The sequence below is a fragment of the Cervus elaphus genome, chromosome 33 (assembly GCF_910594005.1).
Source record: "Cervus elaphus chromosome 33, mCerEla1.1, whole genome shotgun sequence".
NCBI classification, from domain to species: domain Eukaryota; kingdom Metazoa; phylum Chordata; class Mammalia; order Artiodactyla; family Cervidae; genus Cervus; species Cervus elaphus.
This window is the reverse complement of record NC_057847.1, coordinates 12,096,688-12,115,390: the sequence shown is the minus strand read 5'-3', so window position 1 is coordinate 12,115,390 and position 18,703 is coordinate 12,096,688. Positions and strand designations below refer to the sequence as shown.

Genomic DNA, 18,703 nt, shown 5'->3' with positions numbered 1-18,703 from the left:
GTGTTGCAAAGAGTTGGACACAACTGAGTGAACTTCACTAGACACAAATGTACTTGTGCTTGTTTGGCAAATACTTTTAAGCCCTAAAACAGGATTTAAAAGGTCTCACAATTTATGGACAACACTTAGAATAAGATTCCATCTAAATGTTCAAAATGTTGCACACTTTGGACATGAGTCCAACTTCACTATAATCAGAGTGTTTGTAAAAGAATAATGATATTTACACTTACTGTTTCTTTGTACCTAGGAGGTCCTTTATGAAATGAACCCAAATCCAAACCCCAAAGTATTCAATTATTTAGTGAGTGATAATATATAAAAAGATATTTGAGATGAAATGTCTTCTAAAAAAGGCTAGTATTTATGTGGTTTTGTGAAACTTTGTATTTAGTTCTTATGTAGTTTCATGTTTGGAAATGTACTCTGTTTATAAAGTAATGTGATTTACAATAAGATAAAAATCATGCAATGTAGTTTAAAAAATGTATACTCAGTTGATAATAGCTTTTCTCTTTCAAGTACCTTTCAGAATACTTAATCTTATAAACAATCTTTAGTCTGTTGATTGCAAAATGTTTGTAGATCAGGGAAATATATAAAAAGGTAATGATTCATGAAATAATTAAAATAATAAAAAATGTTGTTTATTCATTTCTGCCTTAATTTTTTTGTTTATTGTGTCAAAGGTCAGATGCTACAACTCAGAGTATATGAGTATTTACATTTAAGAACTTAGACACTGGCTCCTCTTTAATTCTGTCATCATGTAAAGATAGCCAGAAGATGGTGCTATGGTTCTACTAAAAAAAAGAAAAAGAACAATTTGCTTATTAACTGGGTTTTGGGTACACATATCTAATTTTAATTTACTGCTTATTTTTTGTAAACATATGTATTCTGTGTACTTTCTTATCCACTATATTTCAGTATTTGATTTTATTTCCCCACAAGGTAACATTTTATTTAAACCTTGTAATTTTTCAGATGTTTGCAATATTAATCTATTAGCTTCTGACATTAAAGAAATATTCAAAATTTAAGGCTAACACAAGATGATAGAAAATGTCCATGATTTTCAATAATGTATTTTTTATGCTGCTATGATTATTTATGCCTAATTATTTCTCAAGAAAAATTTTAAAACTTTATTTTATTGGGTACTATTTTTCTGTTGTTTTGTGGAGAATTTACAATTTATAAAGTTTTCTTCAATATCATAATTTTTATGTGTTTACTTTCAAAAGTTCTACATATGACAAAACAACATGTTTTCTGTTTCTTGAACACATTCAACAATTTCCATCTCTTAATCATGTTTTAGTCTATGATTTAAGAAAATGCCAAAATTTTCAAAAAGTAATAATTATAAAACCCTTTCAACTTCTTACTTTTAGTATCCAAGTTACTTTTAGAAATTTTATTTTTAATAGTGATTTATTTATTTTTAATACAACTACTGCAGATGTCAGCAGGCTCATAAACAATGTCAGAGGTTTCATAAGCAATCTGTTTGTGATATTTACATGTGGATGAATTTTGGTATGCAGGGCCAAAACTTTGTGGACTCTTTGGGAGATAACCAGGGAGCAGCACTCCTGGACCCCAGTTTTAGAGGACAGACCCCCTCACCCAAGCAGAGCTAGCTTACAGTTACATGAAGGCATGTGGGCTTGGAAAATAATGAAAAGTTCTGTTAAATCTAGGCCCACCAGTTTCTCCACTTGACTTCATGCTTTCTGTGTAGCCTCTGCAAATGGTTTTTGTTTTTATAACCAGTTATTTAATTAATGACATGATTAGAACTTATTTAAAATTCTTAAAACATACACACATAACTGATTTCCCTGTGAGATTATCAAAACTTTTAATTAAATCAACAATTTCTAAGAACCACAAAGAGGATTAGAATTAATTCATTAATTTTAAATGCTTAATAATGTGTATTACATTAATAATATAGTTAGATTTCACTTTTTTAAGTCCTTTGAGAAATGAATAGAAATTGTTATGAGGATGATACTGAAATTCAGTAGTGCTCTTTTTAAATTTTCTTCAGCTGTTCTATTTGCCCGTGGTATACATTTAACGTAGTATTTATGCAGTACTTTATACAGGACTTCTAGTAATACCTCATCATTTTGTGATGATAAAAGCTTGGTTTTTTTGTTTGTTGTATCCAGATAGCCTCCAGAATTCTTAGGCTTTACTTCCTTTGAACATTTTTATTCGATTATTATATTCAAGTTTTACTAGTAGATCACTCTACTAGATTACCAAAAAATATATTCACTAAAACAAAGATGAGGGGGCAAAAAAAATTTCAAAGAGGCCTTTTAAACATTAGAATTCAAGTAGTACGTAGGGCAAGAAAAGAATACAATATAAGCATGAATATATCTTCAAAATATAAATTACAAGTATTTCGGAATGCAATTCAGAGATCTGCAAGTAGGAAAAGACTTAGAGGGATCATGGAGCTATAGGATAAGGTTATCTTTAAAAAAATACAAGCAGGAATGAGAATATTAAACTGTTTAAAATACAGATTGAACAAATATATCCTTCAGCTTAAATGTTTTTCAAGGTCTGTGAAACAGTTAAGGCTGATTGCTACAGACCTATTTTATGACCAAAGTAACTTCCCTGAGACTTATTTTCTCATCTTTGAAATGGGCCGATCAGATTGGATGATCTCTGAATCTTCTTTGAGCACAATCACTTCATCTTGATATGAAGCAAAGGCAAAGGTTTCATAGGCCATAGATCAGATATTTTATGTTTGTTTTTCTTTTTCTGGCTCATTCTGTTTCCCTCTCCCTCCCTCCTTGCTCCCCTCTTTCTTTGCTCTACTTGTAGCCCCTACTTCTTCCCCTTGTTCAGTTTTCTGCCTTCTTTCTTCCCTTCTTTTCTTTCTGACAGAAAAGACATAAGAGATAAGTTTAATATTCGTGGTTGTTTTGTGATGGGCATTTGGAAACTAAAAGAGGTCAGAGGAACGGTTGTGTCCTGATGTGAAAAAGGCTTCAAGAGCTATTGCTCATTGTCTGTTTCTGGAAAAGAGCAGCACCCAGGAAGCCGCTTTAGACTACCTCCACGGCCAGCAGTGGGGCTGGCTTTGTTCAGATGCATTCACATGGATGGAAAGCAGCTGATTTATGTTGTCCGCCTCCATATGTGAAAACCTCCAAATTGTTTTGATTATAGCAATCCAGGAAGAAGGTTATGAAGGGAAAAAGAAACAAATTAATCCACTTTCTTTGGGAGAGAGCTGGGATAATTTGTAAAGGGCTGCACTGAAGAAAAATAAGTTTCTTAAAGACAAAAAAAAAAAGAAATCCCTGGCATGAATTAGTCACATTTATGTGAAGAATGTAAGCCTGCTTAATACTGAGGGAAAAAACTGCCTGTATTTATAGGATAGGACAGAGAACAAACTAAAAAATTATACCATCCAAAATGAAATAAAACAAATGGAACTCCTCCACCCACCCACCCTGCCCTGGATATCAAGGCAGACACTTCAAGGCATCCTTATATGCATTAATTATATTGTTCTCCATGGCAGTACAAAGCCGTGAAAAGAGAAAGAGGCCTTTAACCACTCTCTGTTCTGGAACTGAAGTATACCACATGTATTTACATCTGTCCTAAATTAGAAAGAAATACACAATGTAAATAAATATGGCACACAAAAGATGACCAAAACTCCACGTTGCCTTACAGATAATCTATTTTGAATCAAGTTAGGGTGATCCATATGCTAAAAAGGAAATAACTTTTTGAAGCCCTGTAAGAGGGGTTAGTAAAAACAATTTTTTTCAATAATTTTTTTCTGTTTCTTGAGAAGAAAAGTAGAGGTAGGGGAGGGAGGAGAGAAGGAAAGTCAGGAGAGTAGCATTGCCAGATAAAACCAGTGCATTTGAATATCTCTAGAATGAGTCTAGTTCTGAGTATTTTAGCCGGGATAATTATTTCAGTTTGAATATGGTAATCTGTCTCTTTTCATTCATTGATTTCATTAGGTAGGACAGTATACCAAACAATGTAAGTATCTGGAAATGCAAAGGTCTGGTGCTCTGGACTGCAAGTTTCCTAAAGTCATAAAAAACAAAAGATCCCCAGAAAAAGATACCTCTGCTTATTTTCACACAAAGAGTTTTCATTTTCTGTTTGATAGATTTTTGAAATATCATGAAAGAAGTATATTAAATTTTTTTAAAGTTATTGAGAATCAGCCTGATTTTAACGATAGTAATGGTAGATCGCTGTGATTTCTAACTATTTGGAGGCTGTGTGGGGTTTATAAAAATATAATGGGCAATAGGCAATAATTTATTTAATGAAATTTCAGCATTGAATGTAAACTCTAAATATATGTTTGTGTTCATTTTCCATAGACAAAATTAGTTTTGTGAATAAATTTTCATTTGTAGTTTGCAAGACATATCAAGAAATCTGAAGGCCAGAAAATTCCCAAAGTTGAGTTGCAAATCTCAATTTATGGAGTGAAAATTCTAGAACCTAAAACAAAGGTAAGGTTTATTTTTGAACATCAGAAGCATTCTACTCTTTCATTAATTGCAATCACAGTCCTACGTTAATAAATATTTAAAATATGTTACCCAGTGGCTCAGCGGTAAAGCATCCACCTGCAATGCAGAAGGTGCAGATGTGGGTTCGATCTCTGGGTCAGGAAGATTGCCTGGAGTAGAAAATGGTAACCTACTCCAGTATTCATGCCAGTAAAATCCCATGAACAGAGGAGCGAGCCGTGCCAAAGTCCATGGAGTCGCAAAGAGTTGGACACGTCTGAGCATGCTCACACTTACCCACTGAAACTACCTAGTTCTCAGTTAATGACAATTTAAAACTCTATAGGATTTATAGGGGGAAAAACAATGTTTGGATTTGCTTTCTGAGTGGTTTGTTCTTCAGCCTGTGTCTGGGATATAACAATCTATATTGAGTGTATTCAATGGTATTGGTCTTGTATTTAGGAATTTTTCTTCATATGCTTTGAGAGAGATGCATTTAAGTTCGGTTCACGGAGTATGAAAGAAGACAAAAGCTGTATGATGTTCATTAAAGTGTCCTGATCGACCCTTATTACCTGTAGACATAATCAGTGTGTATTAGTTTACTATGGTTTCCATAATAAAATACCACAGACCTGGTGGCTCCAAAAATAGAAATTAGTTTCTCACAGTTCTGGAGCCTGGAAGTCCATGAGTAAACTGAGAGCAGCAGGCCTGGCTTCCTCTGAGGCTTCTCTCCTTGGCCAGCAAATGGCAGCCCTCTTGATGTCTCTTTGCATGGTGGTCTGCACATACACTCCTGGTGTCTCTCTGTGTGTCTAATTTCTTCCTCTGAGAAGGTCACCTCCTCTTATAAGCTGGCTTAGAACTTAACATTCAAAAAACTAAGATCGTGGCATCTAGTCCCATCATTAATGGCAAATAGATGGGGAAAAAGTGGAAACAGTGACAGATTTTATTTTCTTGGGCTCCAAAATCACTGCGGAGGGTGGCTGCAGCCACCAAATTAAAAGACACCTGCTCCTTGGAAAAACATCTAGACAGCATATTAAAAAGCCAGACATCACTTGGCTGACAAAAGTCTACATAGTCAAAGCTATGGTTTTTCCAGTAGCCATGTAAAGATGTGAGAGGTGGACCATAAAGAAGGCTGAGCACCAAAGAATTAATGCTTTCAAATTGTGGTGCCACAGAAGATTCTTCAGAGTCCCTTGGACAGCAAGATGAAATCAGTTAACCCTAAAGGAAATCAACACTGAATATTCATTGAAAGGATTGATGCTGAAGCTGAAACTCCAATACTTTGGCCATCTGATTCAAAGAGCTGACTTACTGGAAAAGACCCTGATGCTGGGAACGATTGATGGCAAGAGGAGAAGGGGGTGACAGAGATTGAGATGGTTAGGTAGCATCATTGATGCAATGGACATGAGTTTGAGATACTGGGAGATACTGAAAGACAGGCTACCCTAGTGTGCTATAGCTAACGGGGCCACAAATAATGGGACACAACTTAAGGAATGAATAACAACAACATAAGGACAAAAATCAGATTGGATGAGGAACCACTCTAATGACCTTATTTTAGCTTAATCAGCTCTTTCAAGCCTTATTTCCAATTAAGTTGGAAACACAATATAGTTTTGTTTTGAGGTATGGGGAAGTAAGCCTTCAACATATAAATTTGGGTACGGGGACAAAATTCAGCACATAACACATGGTAACACTGTAAATGTGAGGTTCTTGTATATCTCCCCTACAGATCCAATGGAAAAAAAAAAAAATGAAAATATAATCTCTTCCAGATTCCAAAGTAGGAAAAACCACTAGACCATTCAGGTATGACCTAAATCAAATCCCTTACAGTTAAACAGTGGAGGTGACAAATAGATTCAAGGGATTAGATCCAATAGGCAGAGTGCCTGAAGAACTATGGACAGAGGATTGTGACACTGTACAGGAGGCAATGATCAAGACTGTCCCCAAGAAAAACAAATGCAAAAAGGCAAAATGGTTGTCTCTTCAGTTCAGTTCAGTCACGTCCCACTCTTCGCGACCCCATGGACTGCAGCACGCCAGGCCTCCCTGTCCATCACCAACTCCTGGAGTTTATTCAAACTCATGTCCATTTAGTCGGTGATGCCATCCAACCATCTCATCCTCTGTCGTCCCCTTCTCCTCCTTCCTTCAATCTTCCCCAGCATCAGGGTCTTTTCAGATGAGTCAGTTCTTCACATCAGGTGGCCAAAGTATTGGGATTTCAGCTTCAATATCAGTCCTTCCAATAAATATTCAGGACTGCTTTCCTTTAGGTTGGACTAGTTGGATCTCCTTGCAGTCCAAGGGACTCCCAAGTCTGAGGAGGCCTTAAAAAAAAGCTGATAAAGCTGATAAGCTCAAGGCACAGGAGAAAAGGAAAGATATACACATTTGAATGCAGAGTTCCAAAGAATAGCAAGGAGAGATAAGAAAGCCTTCCTCAGTGATCAATGCAAAGAAATAGAGGAAAACAATAGAATGGGAAATACTAGAGGTCTTTTCAAGAGAATGAGAGATACCAAGAGAACATTTCATGCAAAGATGGGCACAATAAAGGACAGAAATGGTATGGACCTAACAGAAGCAGAATATATTAAGAAGAGGTGGCAAGAATACACAGAAGAACTATACAAAAAAGATCTTCACCCAGATAACCATGACGGTGTGATCACTCACCCAGAGCCAGACATCCTGGAATGCGAAGTCAAGTGGGCCTTAGGAAGCATCACTACACACAAAGCTAGTGGAGGTGATGGAATTCCAGTTGAGCTATTTCAAATCATAAAAGATGATGCTGGGAAAGTGCTGCACTCAATATGCCAGCAAATTTGGAAATCTCAGCAATGGCCACAGGACTGGAAAAGGTCAGTTTTCATTCCAATCCCAAAGAAAGACAATCCCAAAGAATGTTCAAACTACCGCACTCATCTCACACACTAACAAAGTAATGCTTAATATTCTCCAAGCCAGGCTTCAACAGTACATGAACTGTGAAATTCCAGATGTTCAAGCTGGATTTAGAAAAGGCAGAGGAATCAGAGACCAAATTGCCAACATCCATTGGATCATCAAAAAAGCAAGAGAGTTCCAAAAAAAATCTACTTCTGCTTTATTGACTATGCCAAAGCCTTTGACTGTGTGGATAACAACAAACTATGGAATATTCTTAAAGAGATGGGAATAGCAGACCACCTGACCTGCCTGCTGAGAAATCTGCATACAGATCAAGAAGCAACAGATAGAACAGGACGTGGAACATCAGACTGGTCCCAAATTGGGAAGGGAGTACATCAAGGCTGTATATTGTCACCCTGCTTATTTAAATTATATACAGAATATCATGTGAAATGCAAGGATGGATGAAGCACAAGTTGGAATCAAGATTGCCAGGAGAAATATCAATAACCTCAGATATGCAGATGACACCACACTTAATGGCAGAAAGCAATGAAGAACTAAAGAGCCTCTTGATGAAAGTGATAGAGGAGAGTGAAAAAGTTGGCTTAAAACTCAGTGTTCAGAAAACTACAATCATGGCATCTGGTCTCATCACTTCATGGCAAATAGATAGGGAAATAATAGAAATAGTGAGAGACTTTATTTTGGGGGGCTCCAAAATCACTACAGATGGTGACTGCAGCCTTGTAATAAAAAGATGCTTGCTCCTTGAAGGAAAAGCTATTACCAACCTAGACAGCATCTTAAAAAGCAGAGACATTACTTTGCCAGCAAAAGTCCATCTAGTCAGAGCTATTGTTTTTTCCAGTAGACATGTATGGATGTGAGAGTTGGACTATAAAGAAAACTGAGCACCAAAGAATTGATGCTTTTGAGCTGTGATGTTGGAGAAGACTCTTGAGAGTCCCTTGGACTGCAAGGACATCCAACCAGTCCATCCTAAAGGAGATCCGTCCTGAATATTCATTGAAAGGACTGATGTTGAAGCTGAAACTCCAATACTTTGGCCACCTGATGCAAAGAACTTACTCCTTGGAGAAGACCCTGCTGCTGGGAAAGATTGAAGGTGGGAGGAGAAGGTGATGACAGAAGATGGATGGCATCACCAACTCGATGGACATGAGTTAGAGTAAGCTCTGGGATTTGGTGAGGGACAGGGAAGCCTGGCATGCTGCAGTCCATGGAGTCACAAAGAGTTGGACACGACTGAGCAACTGAACTGAGCTGATTCCACATTCACATTAATATGTAGTCGTAAATGTAATTTTCACCTAAAATTCCTATGTTGAAGCCCAACTCACAATATGGCCATATTTGGAGATAGAGCCTTTAAGATAAATAAAGTTAAATGAGCTCAAAATTAGACCTTAATTCAATAAGACTGGTGTCCTTACAATGAAAGAAAGAGACATCAGGTGTGCGTGAATACAGAGGAAAGCTATGTGAGAACATAGCAAGAAGACAGCCATCTGTAAGCCAAGAGGTGAGGCTTTAGCAGAAACCAAACCTGCCAATTCCGTGGTCTTGGACTTTAAGCCTCCAGAACTGTGAGAAAATAGATTTCTATTCAATCTGTGGTATTTTGTTATGGGAGCCCTGGAAAATAAATATAGTCCTTTACTCATAATGCCTCAGAATTATTGTTTAGTAATTTTGATAAGATCATGAAAGTCAGTTTCAAAAAACTGATTAACATTCAACTCCAATTATTTTACAAATATATATTACCAATGCTTTCTTTTAATACAGTAGCATGTTTACTGACCAGGCTTCCCTGGTGGCTCAAATGGTAAAGAATCTGCCTACAATGCAAGAGACCTATGTTCAGTCCCTGGGTTGGGAAGATCCCCTGGAGGAAGACATGGTAACCCACTCCAGTATTTTTGCCTGGAGAATCCCCATGGACAGAGGAGCCTGGCAGGTTGCAATCCATGAGGTCGCAGAGTCAGACACGACTGAGCAACTAAGCAAGCTTACTGACCAGTTAATTCAATTTGAAAGCCCTAGGAAATCTAGCCTGTAAACAAATTATGAAAATATTTTCATAGATCTTTAGAGTATACTAATCCATCATTTGCCACTGATATCTTCAGTCGATGTGTGTAACAACCCCTGACAATGTCTTGCTATTCAAAGAGTGGTCTGTGTTAATACTGTTTAAAAAAAAAAAATATGTCAGTGAGGAAGAGACTGGCCAGTCAGGCAAAGTGTAGAAGGATAGTCTCAGGAAATATGCCTTCAGCAGAAGCCTTAGTAAGTTGAGCATTTGTACCTCCTTGCTGTTGAAATGGCTGAATCAGGCTATCTAGCAGTGACTAAACATTATAGTCATACAATATAGAGCCTCATTTTAATTTTCATGCTTGCAAACAACTCTTTGATGGCTTACCTTTGGTTTTGTATGCAAGGAAAGAATGCAGTGCTGTAGACAATTTCTTTTAACACTTGCTTTTATAGCTCATTTTTGTGTACTCATTTTCAGCCTATGATCAGTAAAGTACATCAGAGTTATCGATCAAATCTCAGCAAGCAGACATGTCAATCTCTGAACTTGGAAGGATCCAGTGACAGATGCTAGAGTTACAATCCTTTTTAGCTCAATCGGTAAAGAATCTGCCTGCAATGCAGGAGCCCCAGGTTTGATTACTGGATGGAGAAGATCCCCTGGAGAAGGAAATGGCAACCCACTCTAGTATCCTTGCCTGGAGAATCCCATGGACAGAGGAACCTACAGGCTACAGTCCATTGGGTCGCAAGAGTCAGACATGACTTAGCAACTAAACCACCATACATATATATACACACACATAGTATATATATACTGCATATATAGTATTTATCTTACTACTAATTAACAAACTTAACTCAGTAATTTGGAAGCTGAATGTGTAAATCTTCTTCATTCATTGCTTCAATGGAAAACATTGCAGAAGTTGCAAGGATGATTTTCCTTAGGCAGAAGAGGTTCAAGAGTATTTGAGTTTACCATGAAGACATGTACTATATAATATGTTTCATATGAAATTATATACAGATGAAGTTATGTTTTAAGCTGTAATATTAGTAGCAATAAAATAAAATGAAAAGATTCTGGTTCAAAGGGTTCTGCCAATTCTGTAACCTTTTGGAAATATATGAATCTATCTAGACCTCAGTGTCCTCCTAAGTAAAACTGCACAGTTGAAAGTAATGGTATCTGAAGATCCCTTGTAGCTCAGGAAACCCATGAACCTCTGATCCTCCTTCCCCTTGTGTTTTTCCAAGTGCTATTGAAATGACTTAGCTAAATTCTGAGTCAGGAGGTTTATCTCATTACGTTTTTATTTAAGTTGAGGTGTATGTTATTATAAAACCAGAGTTGACAGATGATGTTTCATAAGTTGTATGTTATTAGCACAGATGGTATTCCAGAAAAAGAAAAAAGAAATCTCTTCAACTATGTTTATTTTCATCTGTGTTCACAGGAAGTTCAACACAATTGCCAGCTTCACAGAATATCATTTTGTGCAGATGATAAAACTGACAAGAGGATATTCACTTTCATATGCAAAGATTCCGAGTCAAATAAACATTTGTGCTATGTTTTTGACAGCGAAAAGTGTGTAAGTATGCCAGATGTTTTAGGGTGGTTTGCTCTACTTTGCAAGTCAGGAATTATCTTGTTTCCAGTATTAGTAAAGTATTTAGAAATGAACAAGGTCTGCAAATACTTAACTTCACTAATAGATTCTTCCTGTCATGAGAATATGCTTCAGGATTTCATCTCTAACTAAATTTCACGTTCATGTGCACAATCTTGCATGCAAATTTCTTTCCTTAGAATGTCATCCTTGTGTTATATGTTTACCTGTCTTATAATCACTTGACTTACTTGAAATTTTAAACTCAAATACAATTTAGTAATATGCATATAATGTAAAAGAGTAATGGTAAAGCAAAGTATTTTTTCAGGAATGTCATGGATCTGATGAAAATAAATATTTTAAACTGTAGGAAATGAAATTTGTATGGCTCCTCAAAAAAAAAAAATCTCTTATACTTTAAAACTCTAGTTCTTGATTTTCATTATTCAGAAAACTGTATATAATGAAATGTGATAGAATTGTGTGTACGTGTGCCTAGGTGAGTGATTGAGCTTGTGAATATAATCGAAAGTTCTTAGCAAGTAAGAACAATCAGGATATTCCAAAGTTAAGCTCTCTAACAATTCTTTAATCATCTGGAATTCTTAAGGAAAACCCCATATCTTGACTATGTGCATAAGCTAATACTAATGATAGCCTGGTCTGAGGTCCTGTTATAAAATGTAATATGTGAATTCCAAGCACACATTGTAGCCATTAATAGCTTTAAATGAGGAAGAACATTTAGTCTCAACAGGATTGCCTTAGACAGGAAGAAATTTAGTTTATTTATTATTCATTTTATCATACTGCCAAAATAGCAGGGAATAATATTGCTATCACTATAATTTATTTCTTTAATTTCAGTATGTGGGCTTCTTAAAAACAAATACTTTTTTATCTGTCCATGTAACTCCTGCATCAGATGGAAAATAGATGCTCAATGAATTTTTTCCTTTAAAAAGGCTATGTTGATAAATTGACAAAAGGTAGAGCAAGTTATTATCTCTATCTTTTAAACTATACTTTAAATAAGCAAACTAATGTGCTAACCTATTTGGCATCATAATATGTTTTGAAAATTTGATGAATATTATGAAATATCTTGTCAGAATAATATCCTTATCTGTTTAAGACAATGTTATGTGAACTATATGGCATTTTGTATGAAATTAAAAAGTTCTATTTGAAATGTATCCTATTGAATGAATGCCGTATATTTAATGTTCCAGGTGCTTCTTAACCATGATTACTTGCAGGTGTTTTCTCTGTGATTGAGAAGATTAACGTTGATATTTGTTGACTATCTTCTAGGTGTAAAATATTATAACCTTTTACCACTTAAGACAAACAGTAAATTCGGTTGTCCTACTTTCTTGCCTTACATATAGAAATAAAGTTCCTTAGAATTTTTTGAAATATTCATAACCCAAGTCCTTTATAAATACTAGTCTTTTTATAGTTTTATGTCACATTTTACCTTTCTTTGATCCCCAAACTTGTTACATGATTATTGAAACATACGCTTGCCAGAATTCCCCATTGTTTTCTTTTTTTTTTTTTTCATTGTTTTCAAAGTACAAACTGTATCTCTATCTGATCGTAATTTTTTGTAATCAATTTCCAAAATTTCACTTCCTTGACCCATTATTCCTCTCCTGATATAGCGTATCAGCTTTCTTTTATCTTGAAGGTTGAAAATATTTGCTTGTAGCCTACACCAGTGGCTCACAACCATTAGTGTGCGTGATTTCTGAATTATAATTGACAGCAGAAGCAAAAAATGCTTTCTGATGTGATTCTAAATGAATATATAGAAAATATGTAAGGCAGGAATCTGTTGGATCATCGAAAAAGCGAGATATTTCCAGAAAAACATCTACTTCTGCTTTATTGACTATGCCAAAGCCTTTGACTGTGTGGATCACAACAAACTGGGGAGAATTCTACAAGAGATGGGGAATACCAGACCACCTGACCTGCCTCCTGAGAAATCTGTATGTAGGTCAAGAAGCAACAGTTAGAACGAGACATGGAAAAACAGACTGGTTCCAAATCAGGAAAAGAGTACGTCAAGGCTGTATATTGTCACCCTGCTTATTTAACTTATATGCAGAGTACATCATGAGAAATGCTGGGCTGGATGAAGCACAAGCTGGAATCAAGATTGCCGGGAGAAATATCAATAACGTCAGATGTGCAGATGACACCACACTTAATGGCAGAAAGTGAAGAAGAACTAAAGAGCCTCTTGATGAAAGTGAAAGAGGAGAGTTCAAAAGTTGGCTTAAAACTCAACATTCAGAAAACTATAATCATGGCATCTGGTCCCATCACTTCATGGAAAATAGATGGGGAAATAATGGAAACAGTGACAGACTATTTTGGGGGGCTCCAAAATCACTGCAGATGGTGACTGCAGCCATGAAATGAAAAGATGCTTGCTCTTTGGAAGGAAAGTTATGACCAACCTAGATAGCATATTAAAAAGCAGAGACATTACTTTGCCAACAAAGATCTGTCTAGTCAAAGCTTTGGTTTTTCCAGTAGTCATGTATGGATGTGAGAGTTGGACTATAAAGAAAGCTGAGCACTGAAGTATCGATGCTTTTGAACTGTGATGTTGGAGAAGATTCTTGAGAGTCCCTTGGACGGCTAGGAGATCCAACCAGTCCATCCTAAAGGAAATCAGTCCTGAATATTCATTGAAAGGACTGATGCTGAAGCTGAAACTCCAATACTTTGGCCACCTGATGTGAAGAACTGACTCATGGGAAAAGACCCTGATGCTGGGAAAGATGAAAGGCAGGAGGAGATGGGGACGACAGAGGATGAGATGGTTGGATGGCATCACCAACTCAATGGGCATGAGTTTGAGTAAACTCCAAGAGTTGGTGATGGACAGGGAAGCCTGGCATGCTGCAGTCCATGGGGTTGCAAAGTGTCAGACACGACTGAGTGATCTGAACTGAACTGAAGGCAAGTATATTATGAACAGAGAAAATTAAAGGCATATAAATGGAGGTAAGGTTTCTACACCTTTCAAACTGGAAAAATGACAGCACTAGTAGACTGAGATAAGTTGTATAATATAATATGAATCCCAGAGCAACCACTAAAAAACCTATAAAATGGGATACATCTAAAAATACATTGCCCAACTGAATGTGTTAATATCAGATGAAATACACTTCAAAGTAAAGAAAATTACATAAATGAGGCAATATTTAATAATAAAAAGCTCATACTACCAAGAAAACAGCAACCTAAATTTACATTGCCAAATCACAGAGCTGCAAAATAAATTAAATAAAAACTTGATAGAAATGAAAAGAAATATAGGGTCAGTAGGCAAATACACAGTTATATTGAAGATTTCACCACTACTTTTCTTAAAATTAATGGAACAACTAGACAGGAAATCATCAAGAATATAGGTTCACTCAACAGCATCATCAACTAATGGAATCTAGTTAACAACCACGGAGAACTTCATTCAACAACAGCAGGTTGCACATTGTTTTCAAGTGCCAAAGGAACATGTACCAAAATAGACTGTATCCGGGGCTATAAGACAAATCTCAAAAGTGTAAAAGAGTTGAAATTATTAAGCAAGTGCTTTTCAACAACAAAGAAATCAACCTAAAAGTGAAGAACAGAAAGTTTATATGAAAGGCTTCAAAAACTTGGAAGTTTTGTTTATCCACATGTCAAAAAGGGCATCGCGTTTGTAAACACTCAGTAGGTCAAGGAGGAATCTTCAAAGAAAAAAATCTTAAGTGTGTGAACTATACAGAAATGAAATAGAACATATCAGTATTTATGTGATACAGTTAAAGCAGTTCTGGGAGAGAAATCAATAGCAAGTTAGTATATTTAAAAGCAGAACATTTCAAATCAGTAATCTAAGCTGCCAGCTTAAGTACTTAGAAAACAGATTATCAAATTAAACAGAAGGATGAAAATAAGAAAGATCAGAGAAGAAATTAATGAAATGGAAAACAAAAACAATTGAGAAAATCAATAACACAAAGAGCCGTTTCTTTAAAAGATCATAAGAGTAACAAAATTTCAGTTAAGATTAGTAAAGCAAAAAAAAAAAAGAAACAAATTACCAATATCAGACATTAAACAGGGATTTCACTGAAGAACCTCCAGATATCAAAAAATATTAAGAGGATGCTATAATCAACTGTGTACACATAAATTTGACAACATAGAAGAATTAATTTCTCAAAAACAAAAATGACTGACTACCGAATATTGGATAATTTGAATAGCCTTGTAACTGTAAAGAAAATTGAATTTATAATTTCAAACTTACTAAAGTAGAAATCTCTCTACTCCTAGATAGTTTTACTCTGAAAGAATCCACAAGATGCTTAAAGAGGAGTTAACATTGTTCTGCACAAGCTATTCCAAATAACAGAAGTGAGAAAACTACCAAAATTCATTTTTATGAAAGTTTTATTTTTCAGACAGTGCTAAAAAAGGAAACTACAGACCAATAACCCTCAGGAATATGGATGCAAATATTTCTAGCAGAATATTAAATATAATTGAGCAATATATAAAAGAATTATACACCAAATCCAAGCAGAGCTTGTTTCTGGGATGTAAGTCTTATTCAGCATCAAAAATCCAATAATATAATCACCATATTAACAGGTTAATGAATTAAAGTATATGATCCTATCAACAAACGTTTTAAAAAATATTTGAAAATAATCAACACCCATTCATGGTTAAAAATCTCAGAAAAATAGGAATAGAAGGAAACTTCTTTTACTTGTATGATTTGGGTGTTTGTTTTGCTATCTGATTCGTACACATATAACCAAAATGTTTTTGTTCTAAACAGACAATATAAAACCATTAAGAGTATGTCATTGCTGTCATAAATTTGTAGATATGATTTTAGATAAATTTAATAGTTTATATTACATAGTGTTTATGGCAACAAATAAATTCTAATATAGAACATTGTGTTTCTTATACAGTTAACATCATTAATATTTAACATTATTATTGGTAAAATAAATATAATTGATACAACTGAATCTAATATATGTTGAGTAAATGTAGACTTATCAATTTTTCTCATAATTAAACCTGAGTATTACTATACCCTATAGCATATGTAAACATATACATATATATATGAGAGGAGTCAAATATATGCAAAATCCATAACCTCCTGAATTATGCACAAATTATAGTTGCTACCTACATGAAGAATAGAGGGAGCCAAGATTAAGATTAAGAGCTAAAGGAAACTTGAAATTTGTTTGTTATGCTCAAAGACTTTAATATTGGTTATACATATATACAGGGAATTAAAGGAAAAAGAACATAGTAATAAGGAAGCAAATGAAAATTTTAGCATGGAAACAGCAAATACTAAAATAATTCTATGGTTAGGTAAAGTAACTTAAAAAAATAGATAGACTTAACATCAGATTTGGGATGGCCAAAAAAAATGGTCAGTAACCTAGAAGATAGATGAGAGAAATTATCCAATTAAATGAACAGAGAAAATAAATGATAGTAATATAGAATGACAGAGCCATAATCACCTGTAGGAAAAAATGGAGTGTTCTAACATGTGTGAAATCAGTGTCATAAGAAGACAGCAGAGAGAAAGTAAGACAGCAAAGAAAATCCTGGCTGAAGAATTCCCAAATGTGGTGAAAATTGTCAGCCTACAGATTTGAGAAACTTCAAGCTGAATCAATTATAAAGAAAACCACTTGTAGTTATATCACAGACAATCTATAAGAGAGAGAAAGAAAGAGAGTGAGAGAATGATTAAGGGAATAAATGAATCGTGAAAGCATCCATAAAAAATTTTAAAGGCACATTATATCTTTACATAGAGAATGAAAAAAAAAAGCAATATGAATGGCAGCTGACTTTTCATTAGTATCAGTAAAGGTCAGAGGAGACCATGACAATATCTTTCAAGCCTAAAGTAAAAGACGTCGTAAGAGAATTTTACACTTGTTGAAGTTTCAAAATTTAAATCAAAATATTTTGAGATAAATGAAACTACAGTGACTCACCACTAGCGAACTGTGCTTCAAGATATGCTAAAGGAGATTCTTTAATCTGAAGGGAAATTACACAAAAAGTAAATTCAGATGTGCAAAAGAAGAAACAAAAAATAAAAACTAGAAAAACTGTGACTCAATGTCACTCTTTGTTAAAACAGAACTGTTTAGAGCAAAATTGTAACATTGTGTCACGCAGTTGCATCATGATGTTAACATGACAGTACTAGCACAAAGGATGTGTACAATTGGACTTAATGGATTTACAGTATTCCAAGGTTGTTATTACTTATGTGAAGTAATGCACATTAACTCCAAATAGACTGCTGACTTAAAAGATGTGCGTTGTTAGCAATCCACTAAAAAATACTTCAAACATGTATAGTTAAAAACCTATAGAGAAAATAAAATGGAAAACTTTTTTTTTTTTTAATGAAAAAGACAGCAGGCAAAGAATAGAAATGGAAAAGCAGATGGACCAAGTAAAAAATAAAGAGCGATGTAAATATACAGACTAAATACACCAATCAAAGGCTGAGATTATCAGGCAGGATTTTTAAAACATACAACTGTTTGATCTCTAGAAGACACACATTTTAAATATAAAATAACGTGTGTGTGCTCAGTCACTCAGTGACTAACTCTTTGCAACCCCATGAACTGTAGCCCATCAGTCCATGGGATTTCCCAGGCAAGAATACTGAAGTGGGTTGCCATTTTCTCCTCCAGGGGATCTTCCGGATGCAAAGATTAAACCCGAGTCTCTTGAGTCGGCTACATTGGCAGGTGGATTCATTACCACTAGTGCCAAATATAGGTAAAAAACAGAAGACTAAATAAACATATGCAGTGCAAACCTTAAGTGTGTGAAAGTTGGTGTGGCTATACTCATGTCATAAAGGTGATTTCAAGGCAAGGAATATTATCAGACATCAAGAGAGACAGCCCACAGTGATTTAAAAACCAATGTGTTTCATTTAATAATGTTGCTTTTTAAGAAATAAAGCAAAAAATTTAATAATTACAAGAAGAAAAAGATAAATTGGCATTCATAGTCATCAATCTAATTCCATTTTTAGCAAATGACAGAGCAAATAGAAAAAAATCAATAAAGCTAAAAAAAATGTTATCCACCAATTTGATCTAAGTGACATGAATAGAACATTATCCCAAACAACAACAGCATATACTTTCTTTTTGAGTGTAAGTAAAATATTTACAAAGATGCATAATATCTTGTACCACACTGTAAGACAATGAATTTCAAAATTGAAGATATTGCAGAGTATGTTCTCTGGCCACAAACTGTCAAAGTGGTCTAAATCAAATACTTTACATAACAGTAGCTCAAAAAAAAAAGTCTCAAGGGATATTAGATTATTTTTATCTGAATAGCAACAATATATGACACATCAAAATTAGTAAAAATTTGTAAAAAAAAAAAAAAAGAAAGAAAGAAAACAGTTAAAGGGATATTTATAACTTAGAGGGATAT

At 34.9% G+C, this 18,703-nt stretch overlaps 1 protein-coding gene across 3 annotated transcripts in view; it reads left to right on the top strand.

Moving 5' to 3' along the window:
• Positions 1–18,703, top strand: part of GULP1 (GULP PTB domain containing engulfment adaptor 1) — a 313,902-nt gene that overhangs the window by 249,493 nt on the left and 45,706 nt on the right. For all 3 annotated transcript variants that reach the window (XM_043894934.1, XM_043894936.1, XM_043894935.1), the window contains exons 6-7: positions 4,437–4,535; positions 11,000–11,137. In XM_043894934.1, the coding sequence (XP_043750869.1) occupies positions 4,437–4,535; positions 11,000–11,137 (237 nt within the window). The remainder of the gene's footprint in view (positions 1–4,436; positions 4,536–10,999; positions 11,138–18,703) is intronic.